General features: G+C 29.7%; 4 protein-coding genes across 4 annotated transcripts; 2 read left to right on the top strand and 2 right to left on the bottom strand.

Annotated features, from left to right (window-relative positions):
• Window positions 1-5,471: 5,471 nt before the first annotated feature.
• HELRODRAFT_175916 (hypothetical protein) lies at window positions 5,472-6,236 on the top strand (the record flags this gene model as incomplete). The annotated part of the gene is made up of 2 exons (XM_009023278.1): window positions 5,472-5,690; window positions 6,135-6,236. 2 exons carry the CDS (start codon window positions 5,472-5,474, stop codon window positions 6,234-6,236), a joined length of 321 nt encoding a protein of 106 aa, XP_009021526.1.
• A 4,738-nt stretch (window positions 6,237-10,974) lies between these two features.
• On the bottom strand, window positions 10,975-11,148 carry HELRODRAFT_127884 (hypothetical protein; the record flags this gene model as incomplete). Its single annotated transcript, XM_009023277.1, has 1 exon — window positions 10,975-11,148. A coding segment is annotated over one exon (174 nt), but the record flags the coding sequence as incomplete, so codon positions are not given.
• Window positions 11,149-11,167: 19 nt separating this feature from the next.
• HELRODRAFT_175915 (hypothetical protein) lies at window positions 11,168-12,314 on the bottom strand (the record flags this gene model as incomplete). Its single annotated transcript, XM_009023276.1, has 2 exons — window positions 11,168-11,740; window positions 12,054-12,314. 2 exons carry the CDS (start codon window positions 12,312-12,314, stop codon window positions 11,168-11,170), a joined length of 834 nt encoding a protein of 277 aa, XP_009021524.1.
• A 2,134-nt stretch (window positions 12,315-14,448) lies between these two features.
• On the top strand, window positions 14,449-15,170 carry HELRODRAFT_175914 (hypothetical protein; the record flags this gene model as incomplete). The annotated part of the gene is made up of 2 exons (XM_009023275.1): window positions 14,449-14,713; window positions 14,989-15,170. The coding sequence occupies 2 exons, from the start codon at window positions 14,449-14,451 to the stop codon at window positions 15,168-15,170; spliced, it is 447 nt and encodes a 148-aa protein (XP_009021523.1).
• Between the last annotated feature and the right edge of the window lie 263 nt (window positions 15,171-15,433).

The following is a 15,433-nucleotide window of genomic DNA, read 5'->3' as shown; positions in this document are numbered from 1 at the left end:
TTAAAGAGTCGAGTTCTGATTGGATGATGTTAGTGTTAAATGATGTAAGGTAGACGTCGTCAGCGGATTTGATGATTTGATCGGAGTTATTAAGTATTTTGAGAGTAGAAGCATTGATGATAAAGGTAGATGGTCTAAAGACAGTTTTGAACTACACTAGAATTAATAGGTAGATTCAGATGAGTTTCATTTTTATTGTGATTCATCAGCAGCCCAATTTATTTGGTGTTAAACGATTTCAAGATGCAAATCATAAGATTAAATTTAGTATAATTATCAAATTAAATAAAGATGTATTTTTTCAAAATTAAATATCAGAATATATTAACATAAATTTTTCTGGGTAATTTGAATTTATGGTCAAAAACAATTGCTGACTTTTTGTATGTTTTCTGAGCTATAATTGCATTAGTGTTTAATTACACAAAATGAGCTTTACAAATAATTCTCAAATTTAATTTTAGGTTTAGTATTGTTTGGTTTATTTTTTGGATAGCCATAACATAATTTATTTTTATTTTAAACATGTTTTTATTTCTACAAAATATGTTGAACTATTTTTTTACAAAAATGTATCATTATGTTATTCAGATTGACCCAAAAAGAGCTGAAAATTTTGAAACGAGAATTCCTTTTAGATTAACACCTTGCGATTCCAATGTTATAAATGCTATCAATGATTACGATTTTGCTAATTTTACTTTTGTAAATCCGTTTTTCAACCAAACAGCTCGAACAGATTTGAGTTCAGATAAACTTTAAACATGATCTATATTTTTATTGCTTTAATTTCAAACCAATCAAACTTTTGTTCAGTTTTCCATTTACGATTGCATTTGGTCTAGTGTTTAAATTTTTATGTTTATTTATTGTTTCTAGAACTCTTTCCTGCTTAGGCAACTTGCGAATTTGCCGCCTCTCTTCAATATTTTTTCATTTGAAAAATAAAACACATTTGAGTGTCTAAACTTCAATCTCAATTTTATTTTATTAAAAAAATCATTTGAAAATCAACTTTACGCAAATAAATTGATTCATATTAAAAAAACATTAACAAATTATTAATTTATCTTCTTCTTCTTTCTCGTGCCTTATCCTTTCAAGACATTGTATTGATTGAGCAAAGGAAAAATGCATCACTATAACAGTTTTAATTTTGTTGATATTCTGATTTTATTGTTGGTTAAGATGTTTTTCATTTTAGAATATGCATTTTTCGTAATAGCTATCTTTTGTTTGATATCCATATCACATTTACAACCTGAGGTAATCAGACTTCCGAGATAATTGAAGCTGTTGACTTGTTTCACTTGTTTACCATTAATGATTATGGAGCAGATCGAGGTGGTTTTGATTTTACTGATAACCGTGCACTTTTTTGTTAATAGTAATTTGCCATTCACTTTCAAAAACCAGTTTGAAAACAATTGTTTGCAGTTTTTCTAATGGTTTCGCTATAAGAGTTTTATCACCAGCATATCTTACATTGTTTGTATTCACGCCTCCAATGGATATTTCAAGTAGATCGTCCATCTTTCTTATGATGATCTCACAGTAGATATTGTACAAGAACTGGAGAGAATACACAGTTCTGCCTAACAGCTTTTTTTATTTTGATAAAACTAGTCATTTTGTTAACAACTTTCAGCGCTGTTCTTTGGTGCTAATAGAAGTCCATCAATGTTCAAATTTTTTAATATTCCCTTAAGCTCTACGTGTTTCACGCTATCAAAAGCTTTAGAATAATCGACAGAACATATTGTTGTAAATCCTTGACCTCGTAACTACCAACACCGATGTTATTACTTCAAAGATCTCTATATTTCCAACACTAGCTTGTAGCTTCCAACGATAGTCAAGAATTCGTTATTCCGTAGGTTCAAGATTTCCGATAGATGAACACAATTTACAATTCACAATTCGTTTATTCATCAAAACAATGAAGGTTTGACCTGGAGACCAAAATTCTAACGAAAAAATTTTGATTTAATTTCAATACGTGTAGATGAGATTTTGGACTATTACCCCAGATTGAAATACAATAAATAAAATATGGAAGAATTAATGCGTTATAAAGAGAATACAAAATAAAATTTGGAAATCTTAATTTAAGACGATAGATTATACCTAGATTTTTTGTATTTTATTGGATATTTGATTAATATGATCTAACCATGACAGTGAACCATTTTTGAGAAAAAGTTAGAAATTTGATAATGACCAGAACTGGTAGAATTATTTAGGTTATTTATAACATCCATTATATCAAAAATAGTACAATCAAACATGACAAATGAATTGGAAATATTTATTATAATTGTAAAATGCATGAAGAAAACATGAAGAATTTAAATTACACAAAGACGAAAAATGATTATTGAAAAGATTACACACTGATAATTCATCATTAATAACAACCTCATCAACCTTTAAAGAACAATTTAAGTTTGATCGGGTTAGTCCCAGGCACGATTTCAACAAATTCCATGTTTGTTTGCCGTTTTTTTTTATGCTTATTAAATTGATTGTGAAAATAAAACATTTCTGTAGTTTTACAAAGATGAGAAAATAGCTTTTTACATTTAATGTATTTTAAATGATCAGAAGGAGAGCGAGTTTTTATATATTTTTTGTAGAGTTTATTTTTAGTTTTAGAAGATTTTAGTAAACCAGGAGTAATCCATGGTTGCTTAAAAGTATAACGTGATTTAGTAAAGAGACAGTGCAGAGCAATAGCATTATTAAATATAGAAATGAAGTATTCAAAAGCAATATTAGTATCAGTGAGATTTAGGAAAGAGCTCCAATCAAAATTAAGTAAAAAAAATTTAATTTGGTTAAATTATGAGGTTTGTAGTTACGTGATAAAACGGGTGAGGAGAGAGTTTTAGAAAAATTAAGTTGAAAGGATGTAAGAATAGGATAATGGTCAAAAATATCGGAGCATAAAACGGCAGATTTGTGCATAATATGATTATTTATAAAAATATTATCAATTAAGGAAGATGAAGATGCAGTAACACGGGTAGGCAAACATATTGACGGAATAAAGTTATAAGAAAACATTAAGTTTTTAAAATCCAAACAAGAATTTGTTTTAGAAAGATCAATATTAAAATCGCCTAATATATAGATATGATTTTTATTTAAAAACTTCAACTTTGAAAATAAATTATTCAGATCGTCAAGAAATAATAATAAATTAGAATTAGGTGGTCGATAGATCACATAAATGAAATGGTTTAAATCCAGAGGCGTCATTTGATTTCTTGGGGTGCCCCCCCCCCCAAGAAATCAAAATTCTAAATTTTTGCTGTACGAAATTATTATGACAAAATTGCAAACACTATAAAATAATTATATAAAATTATATAATTTATTATAATTATATATACAAAATATTGTGCTTTTTAAATTTTTAAATGTCAAGCGCTATACAATTTATTTCATTTGTTCCTACAATAATTCATGTTCTGTTTAAAAAAAACCATTGTGTTGTAGCCATATTAACTGTCGCGTTCGCTGTTATTAATGTTATTTTGATTTAGCTGAAAGTCAATTTATATCATTTTTTAAGATAAAGAGTGAAGGTGAGTTTGAATACAAATTGTTTCAGTTTCGTTAATAAATTTGATCAAACTACTAATCAATAATAAATGATTAAATTAAATTAATTATCAATGATATAAAAAACATTTTAAATCATCAAGTTGGTAAGTCAAATAACAATAACTATTTTTTCTGGATATTGTAATAAATTTTAGAAAAAGTTTAGATTATATTGTAGAAAGATGTCAGCTGGAAATGAATTACCAAAGAAAAAAATTAAACAAGCAAGGATGGATTTCTTTGTCTTGACTGAGGCAACCACATCAAATTCAAAAAACACCACAGACTGTATTTAAATTTAATTAGCAATTGTACATTATTTTTGTAGAAAGTTATAAATAGTTTTGATATTTGTAGATTGTAAGAGAGATAGCTCACAGTCAGAAGTGATGTTGGTAGAGGTAGCTGAACAAACAGAAGTTGCAATAGGCACCATGAAATCACAGGAGGTATGAGTATTCCTGGTAGACATATGATAAAATTGTTAATCTCATTTCATTGGCTTTGTAATAGTGTTTAATGATTTTCTTTTCAGAGTTTTGCATCATCAGATGAAAAACTAGTTTGTGATATTTCATCTTCCCCAAATGTTGATCCCATCCAACCATCAATTGACTTTCCATACAGCAATGGGAGGCGTTTTTCTTCAAACTGATATAACAAGTACACATGGATTGAATATTCGGTAATGCATGACTCAGTTTACTGTTATGCTTGTCGTCACTTTGCTTCGTATATTACCATGAAAGGGTAAAATATTGGTGATGTTGCTTTTGTTGATTATGGAATTCGAAAATGGAAAGATATTGGACAATTGCTGAAAAAACATCATGGATGCCAAAAACATCATAATGCAATAATAGCTTGGACAAACAAACAGTTGATAAAGCAGAATCCCAACTTGTCAATTGCAACAACTATTAATTCAAGTAGACAAGAAAAAATTGAAGAAAATCGTAAGCACATTTACTATTTGTCTTAAGCCATTTTATATTTAACTCGACAAGGTCTACCTCTAAGAGGACATAATGAAGCAGAATCATCTGCAAACAAGGGAAACCTTATGGAATTGACACATTCACAGTTTTTGCTCCAGAACTTAAAAACAAGCTTCAACGTCGTTACGGTCATTACACTTGCCCTGAATACCAAAATGATATAATCCATTGTTTAGCGCAACAGTTGCGAATCAATATAGTAAAAAAAGTCAGGTATTGGTCAATACTTGTTGATGAAACCAAAGACGTATCCGGGAAGGAACAGCTCAGTTACGTCATAAGATATGTTGATAATGGCGTCATCAATGAAAAACCACTTGGAGCGTATTACATGCATCAGGTAGATGCTCTTCATCTAACATCGTCTATCATTGATATTACTGATGAGTTTAAGTTGAATTGGAACCACCTTGTTGCTCAATGGAGCTTCAGTGATGAGTGGTGCACACTCCGGTGTCCAAGCCCGAATTAAGGAAAAAGCCCCACAAGCAATTTATGTTCACTGTCACGCACATCGCCTGAATTTGGTTTTAGTACAGACTGTTAGAAGCATGAGTGAGGTTAACGCATTTTTTTCAACAGTCCAACAGCTGTACGTATTTTTATCTCAAAGCAATGTTCGTCATGAATTGTTCATGCAGATGCAAAAAAAAACAAAACCTTCAAATTCTCGAGCTTGAACGTCTAGTTGATACTCGTTGGTCCTATTGGTACCGATTAGTTCACAAAATTAAATTACGCATAGAGGCAATAATACAAACTCTCCTATTAATTGAAAACCAGAACGATAGTGTAGCGGCTGCAGAAGCTAGAGGCTTGCTTGTAAATATTAAACGTTGAAACTTTTGCGCTATTTTAATCAGCATGGATACAGTTCTGTCAACTGTCCACTGTCTTTCACAAGAACTACAAAAAAGCAACATTGACTACGTGGCAGCTAGTGGTTTAATACAGGCTTGCAAAGCCACATTTACAAAATTTCGTTCTGATGAGTATTTGGAAGAAATAGCTAAACAGACTGACAAATTATGTGATATGATAGGTGTAGCACCTCAGGAAGAAAAAAATTTACGTAATTCAACCGTCAGTTCAATTTATGATGCATTTCATGTTTTGTCATCAGTTGGACGGAGGCATCAAACCACAGAATGTTTACGTAAATCATTTAAAGATTAAATTAACACTTTTATAATTTATAATTTTAATTTTAAATTCTTTGTAAAAAGGATATATATAGGATATATAATTTAGTAATTTTAAAACTTTAAAAATTTTAAAACTTTAAAAATGTAAAATTTATTATAATGTTGCACTGACGAGACTAGGTAGTCGAAATAGTACTATATGCATACATGTAGATAATGACATCTGTAAATAGGAATTTTTTTAATAGCATTAACAAGTTAAGCTTGGTAGATCGGAGAATTATTCGAAGAATGAGAAACTATCATATAGATTGAGTACTGTAAGAAACGCCGTGATCTTTAATAATATATATATATATATATATTTATATATATATATTAGGGATGCACCGAGATGCACCGAAGTTCGGCCCCGGCCAAAATCCGGCTTTTTTTTCAAATCCGTTCGAATCCGGCCCTGGCCGGATTTGGTGGCCGGATTTAGGGCCGGATTTAAGCGTCTATCAACTTTTAAAAATGTTATAAATAGAAAAAAAAATTTTATTGAATTCAATTAATTTTATGTCAATAAGTTAAAGGCTAAGCTAAAGGCATACATGACACATAATAACAACATCACCAATTGTGAGGTAATCTGGACAATTTTCTTTATGCTATAACATGGGTTATGCATAAATTATAAGCTGATCTTTGTGTAAAAGAACTTGTGCACGTGTATATACTATATATTGATAATTGCATATGACGGATCATATAGCTACATAATATATATATATATATATATATATATATATATATATAGAGAGAGAGAGAGAGAGAGAGAGATACATAAGCACATAATTTAAGAAAGGTTAGGCTAGGTATACATGACACATAATTACAACATCACTAATTGTGCGGTGAGCTGGACAATTTTCTTTGTGCTTTAACTTGGGTTATGCAAATATGCATAAATTATAAGCTGATCTTTGTGTACAGAATTTGGCGTATCACACAACTTATTCATATATTTGAATTAAATAACATGTTCAACATGTAGATAACCGTAAATGTGAGTATTTTTTCTAACTTATGTAAAATGGTAACTAAAATCCGGCCCCGGCCGGTTTTTGAATTTTAAATCCGGCCAAGTCCGGCCGCGGCCGGATTTGAAAAACCTGAATCCGGTGCATCCCTAATATATATGTTACATGCTAGGTCATAGACCACATAAGTTCGCCCCCCAACCAAAATCTGAAATGACGCCCCTGTTTAAATCATTAGCTAAAGAAATTTCAATAACCAACGATTCAAAGCACGAAGAGTTTATGTTAATATCATCATGAATGGTATATTTTAGAGACCTGAGCATAAAAATGCCAACGCCTCCACCAGCCCTATTACTACGATTTTTGCATATAAGATTAAAGTTAGGTAAATTAATTAATTGATGATTATAGTCCGTTAACCATGTCTCAGTTACACAAATTATTGAGAAAATATTGTTACTTAAATATAGCAGGTTGTTTAGTTCAGTCATTTTGTTTATTAAACTTCTTGCATTAATGTGTAACATAAAAAATGAATTAACATCGTTAATATAAGTGGTTATTTTTCAGGCAAAAAAAATAGCGACTGAGTGTTTAACAAATTAAAAAAAATTGACATCAGGATTATGTAATCGATCGTTAAATATATCATTTTCATTACAAGTTACATCATCACTGGAGCTTTGCTTGAAAAGACTGTTGTTGTTGTCATAATTATTTATCGACGCCATTGTTGGAGAGCGATTTTTCTTTTGTATCGTTGTCATCTAATTTTTTTATACGAGAAGTCCCATTCGCGAAGAAAAGTGTAACGCAGCCAGATGTCTGGATTAATTAACTTTGGCAGTTCTGATAGCGAAAGAATAATTTTAAACGCAGTTGAATCTCTTGATAAATTGTCTGTAACAGATGACTCCTCAGAAGTTTTTTTCCGAAAAACAAGAAAGCACTTGTTGAAGACTATATTGTTCGCTTTTAAGTGATTTTCAATGATATTCTTTTTACATGGACCAACATTTCCAACATAATAAGTGGTTTTTTTTCGATAATTTTTGAAGATTTCAGAGTGCAGTTGATCCATGTACCGAACAATGTTTCATTTTTATAGCCTTTACTATATGCCATGTTTAAATTTAAATTAACACTCTTCAACGGCGAATTAATCGATTTTATGGATGTATGTATGTATATATTCAATTCAATAATGAGTTTATTCAGCAAAAAGCTAGTAGACCCGAAGATATGACTTGTTGGGTCACCATAAAATTTACACCAAAAATTATAAATAGAAAAGAAATGTTCACATTTCACAATAAAATAATGATAGTTCTATAAATAAGAAAAAAGAAGAATAATTAAATTATTTAATTATTAATAAACCATCTTAAAATTGAATAAATATAAAGTATAAAACGGGAAACAATCGCATTAACAGAGGACATGGTTGAAATAATTAGACTGAATGAGCAAATATATAGATTTTCTAAATAGAGCAAGGGAAGAAGAATTTTTAGTAGTCATTGGTAATGAATTCCGAAGACGCATAGAGATATATAAGACAGAGTTGAGGAAAAAAATTTGTTCTAGGTTTCAAAAAGTAAAATTCAGAATTAGAACGTAAATAATTTTGTCTACTATTTTTAAATAAATTTATCTGATCTTTAAGAGATTGACAATAATTTAATTTATATATTTTTAAAAAAGATAGTAACAGATAAATAATATGTAGTTGGTTTATGGTAAGGATATTTGCTGTTTTATAGTATGAACTTACATAATCAAATCTCTTTCATTTAAACAGAATGCAAAGTAAAAAATTTTGAGCTAGAGTTAAAATATGAAGGTTTGATTTAGAAGTACCACCCCAAACAGAAACACAATAAGTTAAATAAGGAAGAATAAGAGAGTTATATAAAGTTGTTGAAATAAATCTAGGAAATTTAAACCTCAATCGATAAATAAGACCCAAGTTTTTAAAGAGTTTACAGGAGATATGTTTGATATGATTCAACCAAGATAAGTTAGAGGACAAAATAACTCCCAAAAATTTAAATGACTCAACCCTTTCAATAGTAATATTATTTAAATATATAACTGGATAAACAATATCTGTTCTAATTTTAGGACCAAATAATATAAAACATGTTTTACTTAAATTGATACGTCGATTATTTGAAACAACCCAATCGTAAACAAAATATAGTTCGTAATTAATTACCGAAACAAGTACATTAAAATCCGAGTGAGAATAGAGAAGAGTAGTGTCATCAGCAAATAAAATAAATTTTAAAATGTTGGAAGAATAAACATTAATATAAATATTTAAAAGTAAAGGGCCCAAAATAGAACCTTGAGAAACACCCGATTTAATAGGAGACAACGAAGACATGGAACTACCAATAGAAACAAATTGAGAGCGATCATTTAAATATGAAGAAAACCAATTATAAGCTAAACCACGAATACCAAATGAATATAACTTGTACAATAAAATACTGTGATCTAAAGAGTCAAAAGCCTTGCAAAGATCTATAAAAACCCCAATAGAGTATTTTTTAGATTCAAGTGCATGAGAAACAAAATTAATAACGTCTGAAACAGCAAACTCAGTTGACAACTTTTCACAAAAACCATATTGATTTAAACAAATAATATGATAATTTAAAAATTCATTAAGACGATTTGAAATAATTTTTTCATTTAATTTTGACAAACTAGAAAGAACAGAGATAGGGCGATAATTATTAGTAGAATGACGGTCACCAGATTTAAATAAAGGCAACACTAGAAATTTTCAGACAATTAGGGAAGTGATCAGTTTTAAAAGATAAATTAACTAAATGAAGCAACGGAAATAAGACACTTTGAAAAAAATTTTTTAATAAAAAGTTTGAAATAAAATCATTACCACAACTATATGTTTTATCAAAATTTTTTTACAACATCAATAATTTCAAATGGCAGACATTCAAACAAAACGAAAAAATTTGAGATACTAGAAGAAAAAAATTTTTTAAAGTTACATTTAGGATCAGATGAATTTGAAACATTTTGATTGTTTAAAGACGAAAAATGATTATTAAAATGATTACATAATAAGAAATCATCTTTAATAATTTGATCATTGACAATAATATTAAGAGGTGATGAATGCTTTAACCTTAAACATGATTTAAGAAGGTTCCAGGTTAGTCTACTGTTTGATTTGCATTTAGTGAATTGGTTGTTAAAATAAGAAAATTCGGATAATTTACATAACTCTAGAAAAATATTTTTATATTTAGTGTATACCAATCTATCCGACGGCGAGCCTGAACTTAGGTAAATTTTATATAATTTATTTTTTGTTACCGATGAAGTAATTAAACCCTTTGTGATCCAAGGCTTTTTTTACGAGTTTTTTTCCGAGAGATACTACAGCATTTAATGACAGCATTTTTTATGATGTCAATAAATAATTCAAAAGCTTCATCGGTCTGAGAACAATTCAAGACTAAACTCCAATCATAATACTTAAGATATAAATTTAGTTTATCAATGTTATAAAATTTATAATTAAAGGAAGGAATACATAAATTGGGTATATTAATAACAGGAGAATGAAAAGAAGTAAATAAACGAAGTGGTCTGACATTGAAGAAAAAATAACACCAGATTTATGAAAAGAAATGTTGTTAGTGAAAATTTGTCTAACAAAGACGAATTAGTAGTAGTAACACGTGTTGCAGTCGTAATCAAAGAATTAAAACCAAATAAGCTTAAAGAATTGATGAATAGAGTGGGTATTAGACCGTTTTATTTTTATTAAGAAAAAAAAATTTTTTTCAAACCAGATTTGCATATGGGTTTATTTTGTGTCATTTGATGATATAAAGACAAACACCAAAAATCAATAAAATCAAACAATGTTAAGTGACCTCTCATTGATGAGATTGTTCAGAAAATTCAGTTTTTTAAAGCATTTTTTAAAAATTAATAAAAAATAATTGTTTTTAATTTATTATGAATATTTATATATTGTTTTATTATAAAGTAATGTCTGAATAAGTATGGGTTCTTTTTCTAAGGTTCATTCATTAATTTCCTGTGATGCTCAATCACCTGATACATCAACTGGCGCTGATTTTCATCATGAGTAAGTGCTGTATTAAAATCAGATGTCAATTTAACTGCTCGCTCAACACAATCATTAACTACCCGTACTGCAGTCACTATTTCTTTTGCATTATTGTAATCCTCTAGTTGTGGCCATACTTCTGGATCAAAGCAAAGAAAATTTTGACCGAGTTTCAATGTAGAAAATAAATTTAAAGACTGTTTTGTCATAAAATCTGACAAAATCTTGAATTTGAAAGAACTTATGTGTTTTGGATCTACTTTTCTAATATCATTTTTTTGCTGGTTTATGTAATGCTTTAACCATAAGCCTTTTCTCATCGAAATTAACCAAATCAGAAACAAATGTCATTCCAACAAGATCTTTGCTTAGATACCAAAGATTCCTTTTAATTTTTTTCATTGCTTCTTTTCCAACTTTGCAATCAACTTTTTCATATAATTCCTGAGTTTGAAGAAGACATAAATCATTGTAAGGAGCACTACAGCTGTTTGCTGCACAAAACCATGCCTTTGCATATACAGTTACAGTAAAGAGACAAAGTCTCTTTAATGCTTGTAGCTCATGTACAGTTAACTTCAGTTGCTCACGAAAACAAAAAATCTTCAAACAATAAATTCTTTTGGCCATCCAGTGAGCCCTATGATAAGCTCCTGGAGGAGTGTCTTGTACAGCAGTAGGATCTGAAACTCCAAGAGTTATGAGAGAAAGCCTAATCAATTGCAAGTAGCCATGTCGAGGTTGAGTATTTTGCAGTTGGTCTTGAAGAAAATTAATCATAGCTACACGATTTTGCTTTAGCCACAAATTTTCATCATTATTCAAAGAACAACCAGTTTTTACCTTGTCAATCGATGCATATTTTAACTGATTAATTGATGGCCATTGATCTTTAAATCTACTAAAAATAGCAATTTGAGGGCCAGATGAAGTGAAAAATAAATCAAATAAAGCTGTTCCAATAATTTTAAGAATATGATGCCTGCATGCTAAAAACAAGAGATGTTTATTAAAGGATTTCTGAATTATTGTTATAGCATCAGTATAAATGCCAGTATTAGAATTTGTTGTGTCAAAACAAACAATTTGACACGCCTTCCCAATTCTGAAGTAACTGAACTATTGTTGTTCCTATGTTTATGCCAGTACCGCCAACCTTTGGTATAGCTATCAGTTTTTCTACATTTTTCCCTGATACCACAATTGGCAGGCGATCTATGTTTACACCATTAAAATCAGGTAAAAGTTTTCCATCAAAGTGAGCCACAAGAGGTGTGTTTGGCAAAAATGTGTTTTTGATAGTTTTTCCGATAAATTGTCGTATAGCTTTTCTAGATCCGTAAAGAGAGCTTGTTGACAAAGTGAGTTCATCAACGTTGATTCCAACTGCCTTTAATGCTAAAGCAACTATGTGCATGGCTTCCCTTTAAGTTGTTTTTGTACGATCTAGACTTGCCATGAACAGTGGGTCATCTACTTGACACCTTTTTTCAAGTACATTAGTTTTAGGAGATATCGGAGTACTTCCTGCAATTTTATTCTGATGGTATTTGCAGACACCCTACTTCCTCATCAGACTTATCGCATATGTCATCTGTTGATGTTGAATTATCATCATCATCTTCATAATTGGCTATGTTTCTCTTTTTATAAGGTTTTTCTTGTTTTTGATTCTTGCTTAGTTTCCTTTTTAACCTTTTCTCTTCCTGTTTGACAAATTCTTTGTCTTCTCCAAACAATAAACTTCTATAATGTTTTATAAAAACATGTAAAAATATTTTAAAAACTCCAAACACCAAAAAAAATCATTCAGGCTTCATAAAAAAACAAAATGTGATTTGAAAGGTCACTAATACTTATCCTTTTTAATTGAAATTTTTACAGGATGATACAAATATAAAACCACACTATATAAGTCCCTATGCATTGTTTTTTTTACATTAAAAAAAATCCACTGGATATATGTTTATAATCATCACAAAATGAGTTAATGTTGAAGTCACCGATAATGTAAATATAATTAAATAAACCAGGATTAATATTTATGAGTAAAGATTTTAAATCATTTAAAAATAAATTAACATCAGTAGAAAGAGGACGATACATAACAATAAACAAATAATTACAGCTAATATTTGAAAACACTTCAACTATTAATAACTCTAAAGTAGGAGAATAAGATAATAAATCATCCCGAACAGCATAATTTAAATGACTTTTAATAAATAAACCAACACCACCTAAACGATTTTTAGATACAAAATTAAAATTAGGCAAATTAATTAAATTAGCGGTCTGATCACATAACCAAGTTTCACTCACAGCTACCAAATCAAAATTACCACCACAATAATCAAGCAAAACATTCAACTCAGTCATTTTGTTAAACATACTTCGAATGTTAATGTGAAAAACAGAAAAAGAATTCGGATTAATAAATGCATAAACCTTATCCGGAGGTAAAAAAGAACACACATTATTTAAATCATACAACAAATAACTATCAGGATCAACATCATCAAGCCGACCAGGTTTAACTTCATTATTGTCAGGCGCCATCTATCATGTATGTATGTTTGTATGTATGTATGTATGTATGTATGTATGTATGTATGTATGTATGTATGTATGTATGTATGTATGTATGTATGTATGTATGTATGTATGCATGTATGTATGTATGTATGTATGTATGTATGTATGTATGTATATATATATATATATGTATATCTATATATAGATTGAAAATGGCTGAAAGTATGATTATGGACGAATTATTGTGTTTTTTGTGGAATTGCGGTGACAGTTTGAAAGATAATCAGTTGAAAATTTCTTTATATAAATATTTCAAAGTTGAGGATGTGGTTGCAAGTAAAAAATTGTTGTTAACGGAGGCCGAGAAGATAGAGTCAATTGAATTAATTCTGCCGGAATTTTCAAAGAATTGTGAAAAAGCGAAACATATTTCAGAATTGGTGGACTCTGTCAAATTTATTTTTGATAATGATTATCAGGATGATTTTCATTCATATTTCGTAACCAATACTCTTATTAGAACAACTCTTTGCAACAGACATTTTTATTGTAATGTTGATATGGATTTCGAAAAGATTAAACCAGCTATTTTTGAACAGCTTGATAGCCAAACTAATTACATAGAAATTACATTTTGAATTATTTTATTTTATTTTAGATTTTCAGTTATTTAATGTAACTGAACTATATTATAATGAACTAATATTTATGTTTGGACTATACTTAATTTGAACATTTATTTTTAATTTATGAACATCATTGTTAAAATCTTGACAAAATTTAGACATTTATGTAAAGGTGGCTGTGCTAGATGAGCTCAATTAGTGGGCTCGATTACAGTCAGCCTGCATTCTTATAATTAATTCTTTTTAATTTTGGGAATCAAATAAAATTTCGTTTCGTTTCGTATGTATGTATGTATGTATGTATTTTGCAGTTCTGATATAAATAAAATACCAAACACGGAAAACTGGCTGAAAATAAATTTCGACTTCGTTAACAAACAAATAAAAGAAATGTTGTTCGCTCAACAAGCTGAGATAAATAAAATGTTTTTGTCTTATTCTACCGAGTTGGATAATGTTAAAAATAAACTTAATTCTCTTGTTGCAAACAATGTTGGCAAAAAAGTAAACGTTGACTCAGTAATCTCTAACAATGTAAATAACACGTTGCCACCAGTTAATCAAAATGCGCCAGGAATTTTGTGGGCGGACGTCGTGTCATCACCCACTCTGGACGAAGCGTTCACGTTGGTGAAGCGGCACAACAAACGTCCACGTTTGAACGTCTTATTGGAGGTCAACAGCAACGGGGGAACCACTTCAATCAACAACAACGAAAACACGGCAGGCTTCAAGACAGCTAAAAAACCAACAAAAGTTATTGGCAAAAAAGTTGTTGAAGATTGTAAATTGAGGGCAGACAAAATTTAATTAAAAAATCTGTGTTCTCAATGAGCAACATTAGTAAATGCCATCGAAGAGATGTTGTTGAATTTTTGACGTCAAATGGAATCAATGTCATCACATGTTATCCTGTTTTGAAAAAAACAGAAATATCGTCGGATAAAAATTTTGACAAAGATGACCAGGAATCAACAATGTTCAGAGTCTGCATCGATAGCTCAGATGTCGGTAAGATGAAGGATCCTGACATTATGTTGAAAAACATTATTGTGCGCGAATGGCGCTTCAATCAGACGAAACCTGATGCTAATACTCTGAATAGAAAGTAAAATTTTAAATAACCAATTTTTAAATAATGAAGAACAATTGTTACAAAATTCAATAATGTTTGACGATCCAAAGTCAGTCAATGCTAAATATCAATCTTTCATTTCTGACGAGAGTAATTCAATGCCAAACGTTATGCACTTGAATATAAGAAGTCTAATAAACAAAACTAACGAACTTTATGATTTCTTAATGAATTTTTCCTTCAAATTTAATGTCGTAGCAATAACAGAGACCTGGCTGAATAATGACCATGATGTTGAAA

This window comes from Helobdella robusta (assembly GCF_000326865.2).
Source record: "Helobdella robusta unplaced genomic scaffold HELROscaffold_35, whole genome shotgun sequence".
In the NCBI taxonomy this organism is placed as follows: domain Eukaryota; kingdom Metazoa; phylum Annelida; class Clitellata; order Rhynchobdellida; family Glossiphoniidae; genus Helobdella; species Helobdella robusta.
The sequence above is the reverse complement of the archived record's forward strand: the minus strand, read 5'-3'. Positions and strand labels throughout refer to the sequence as shown.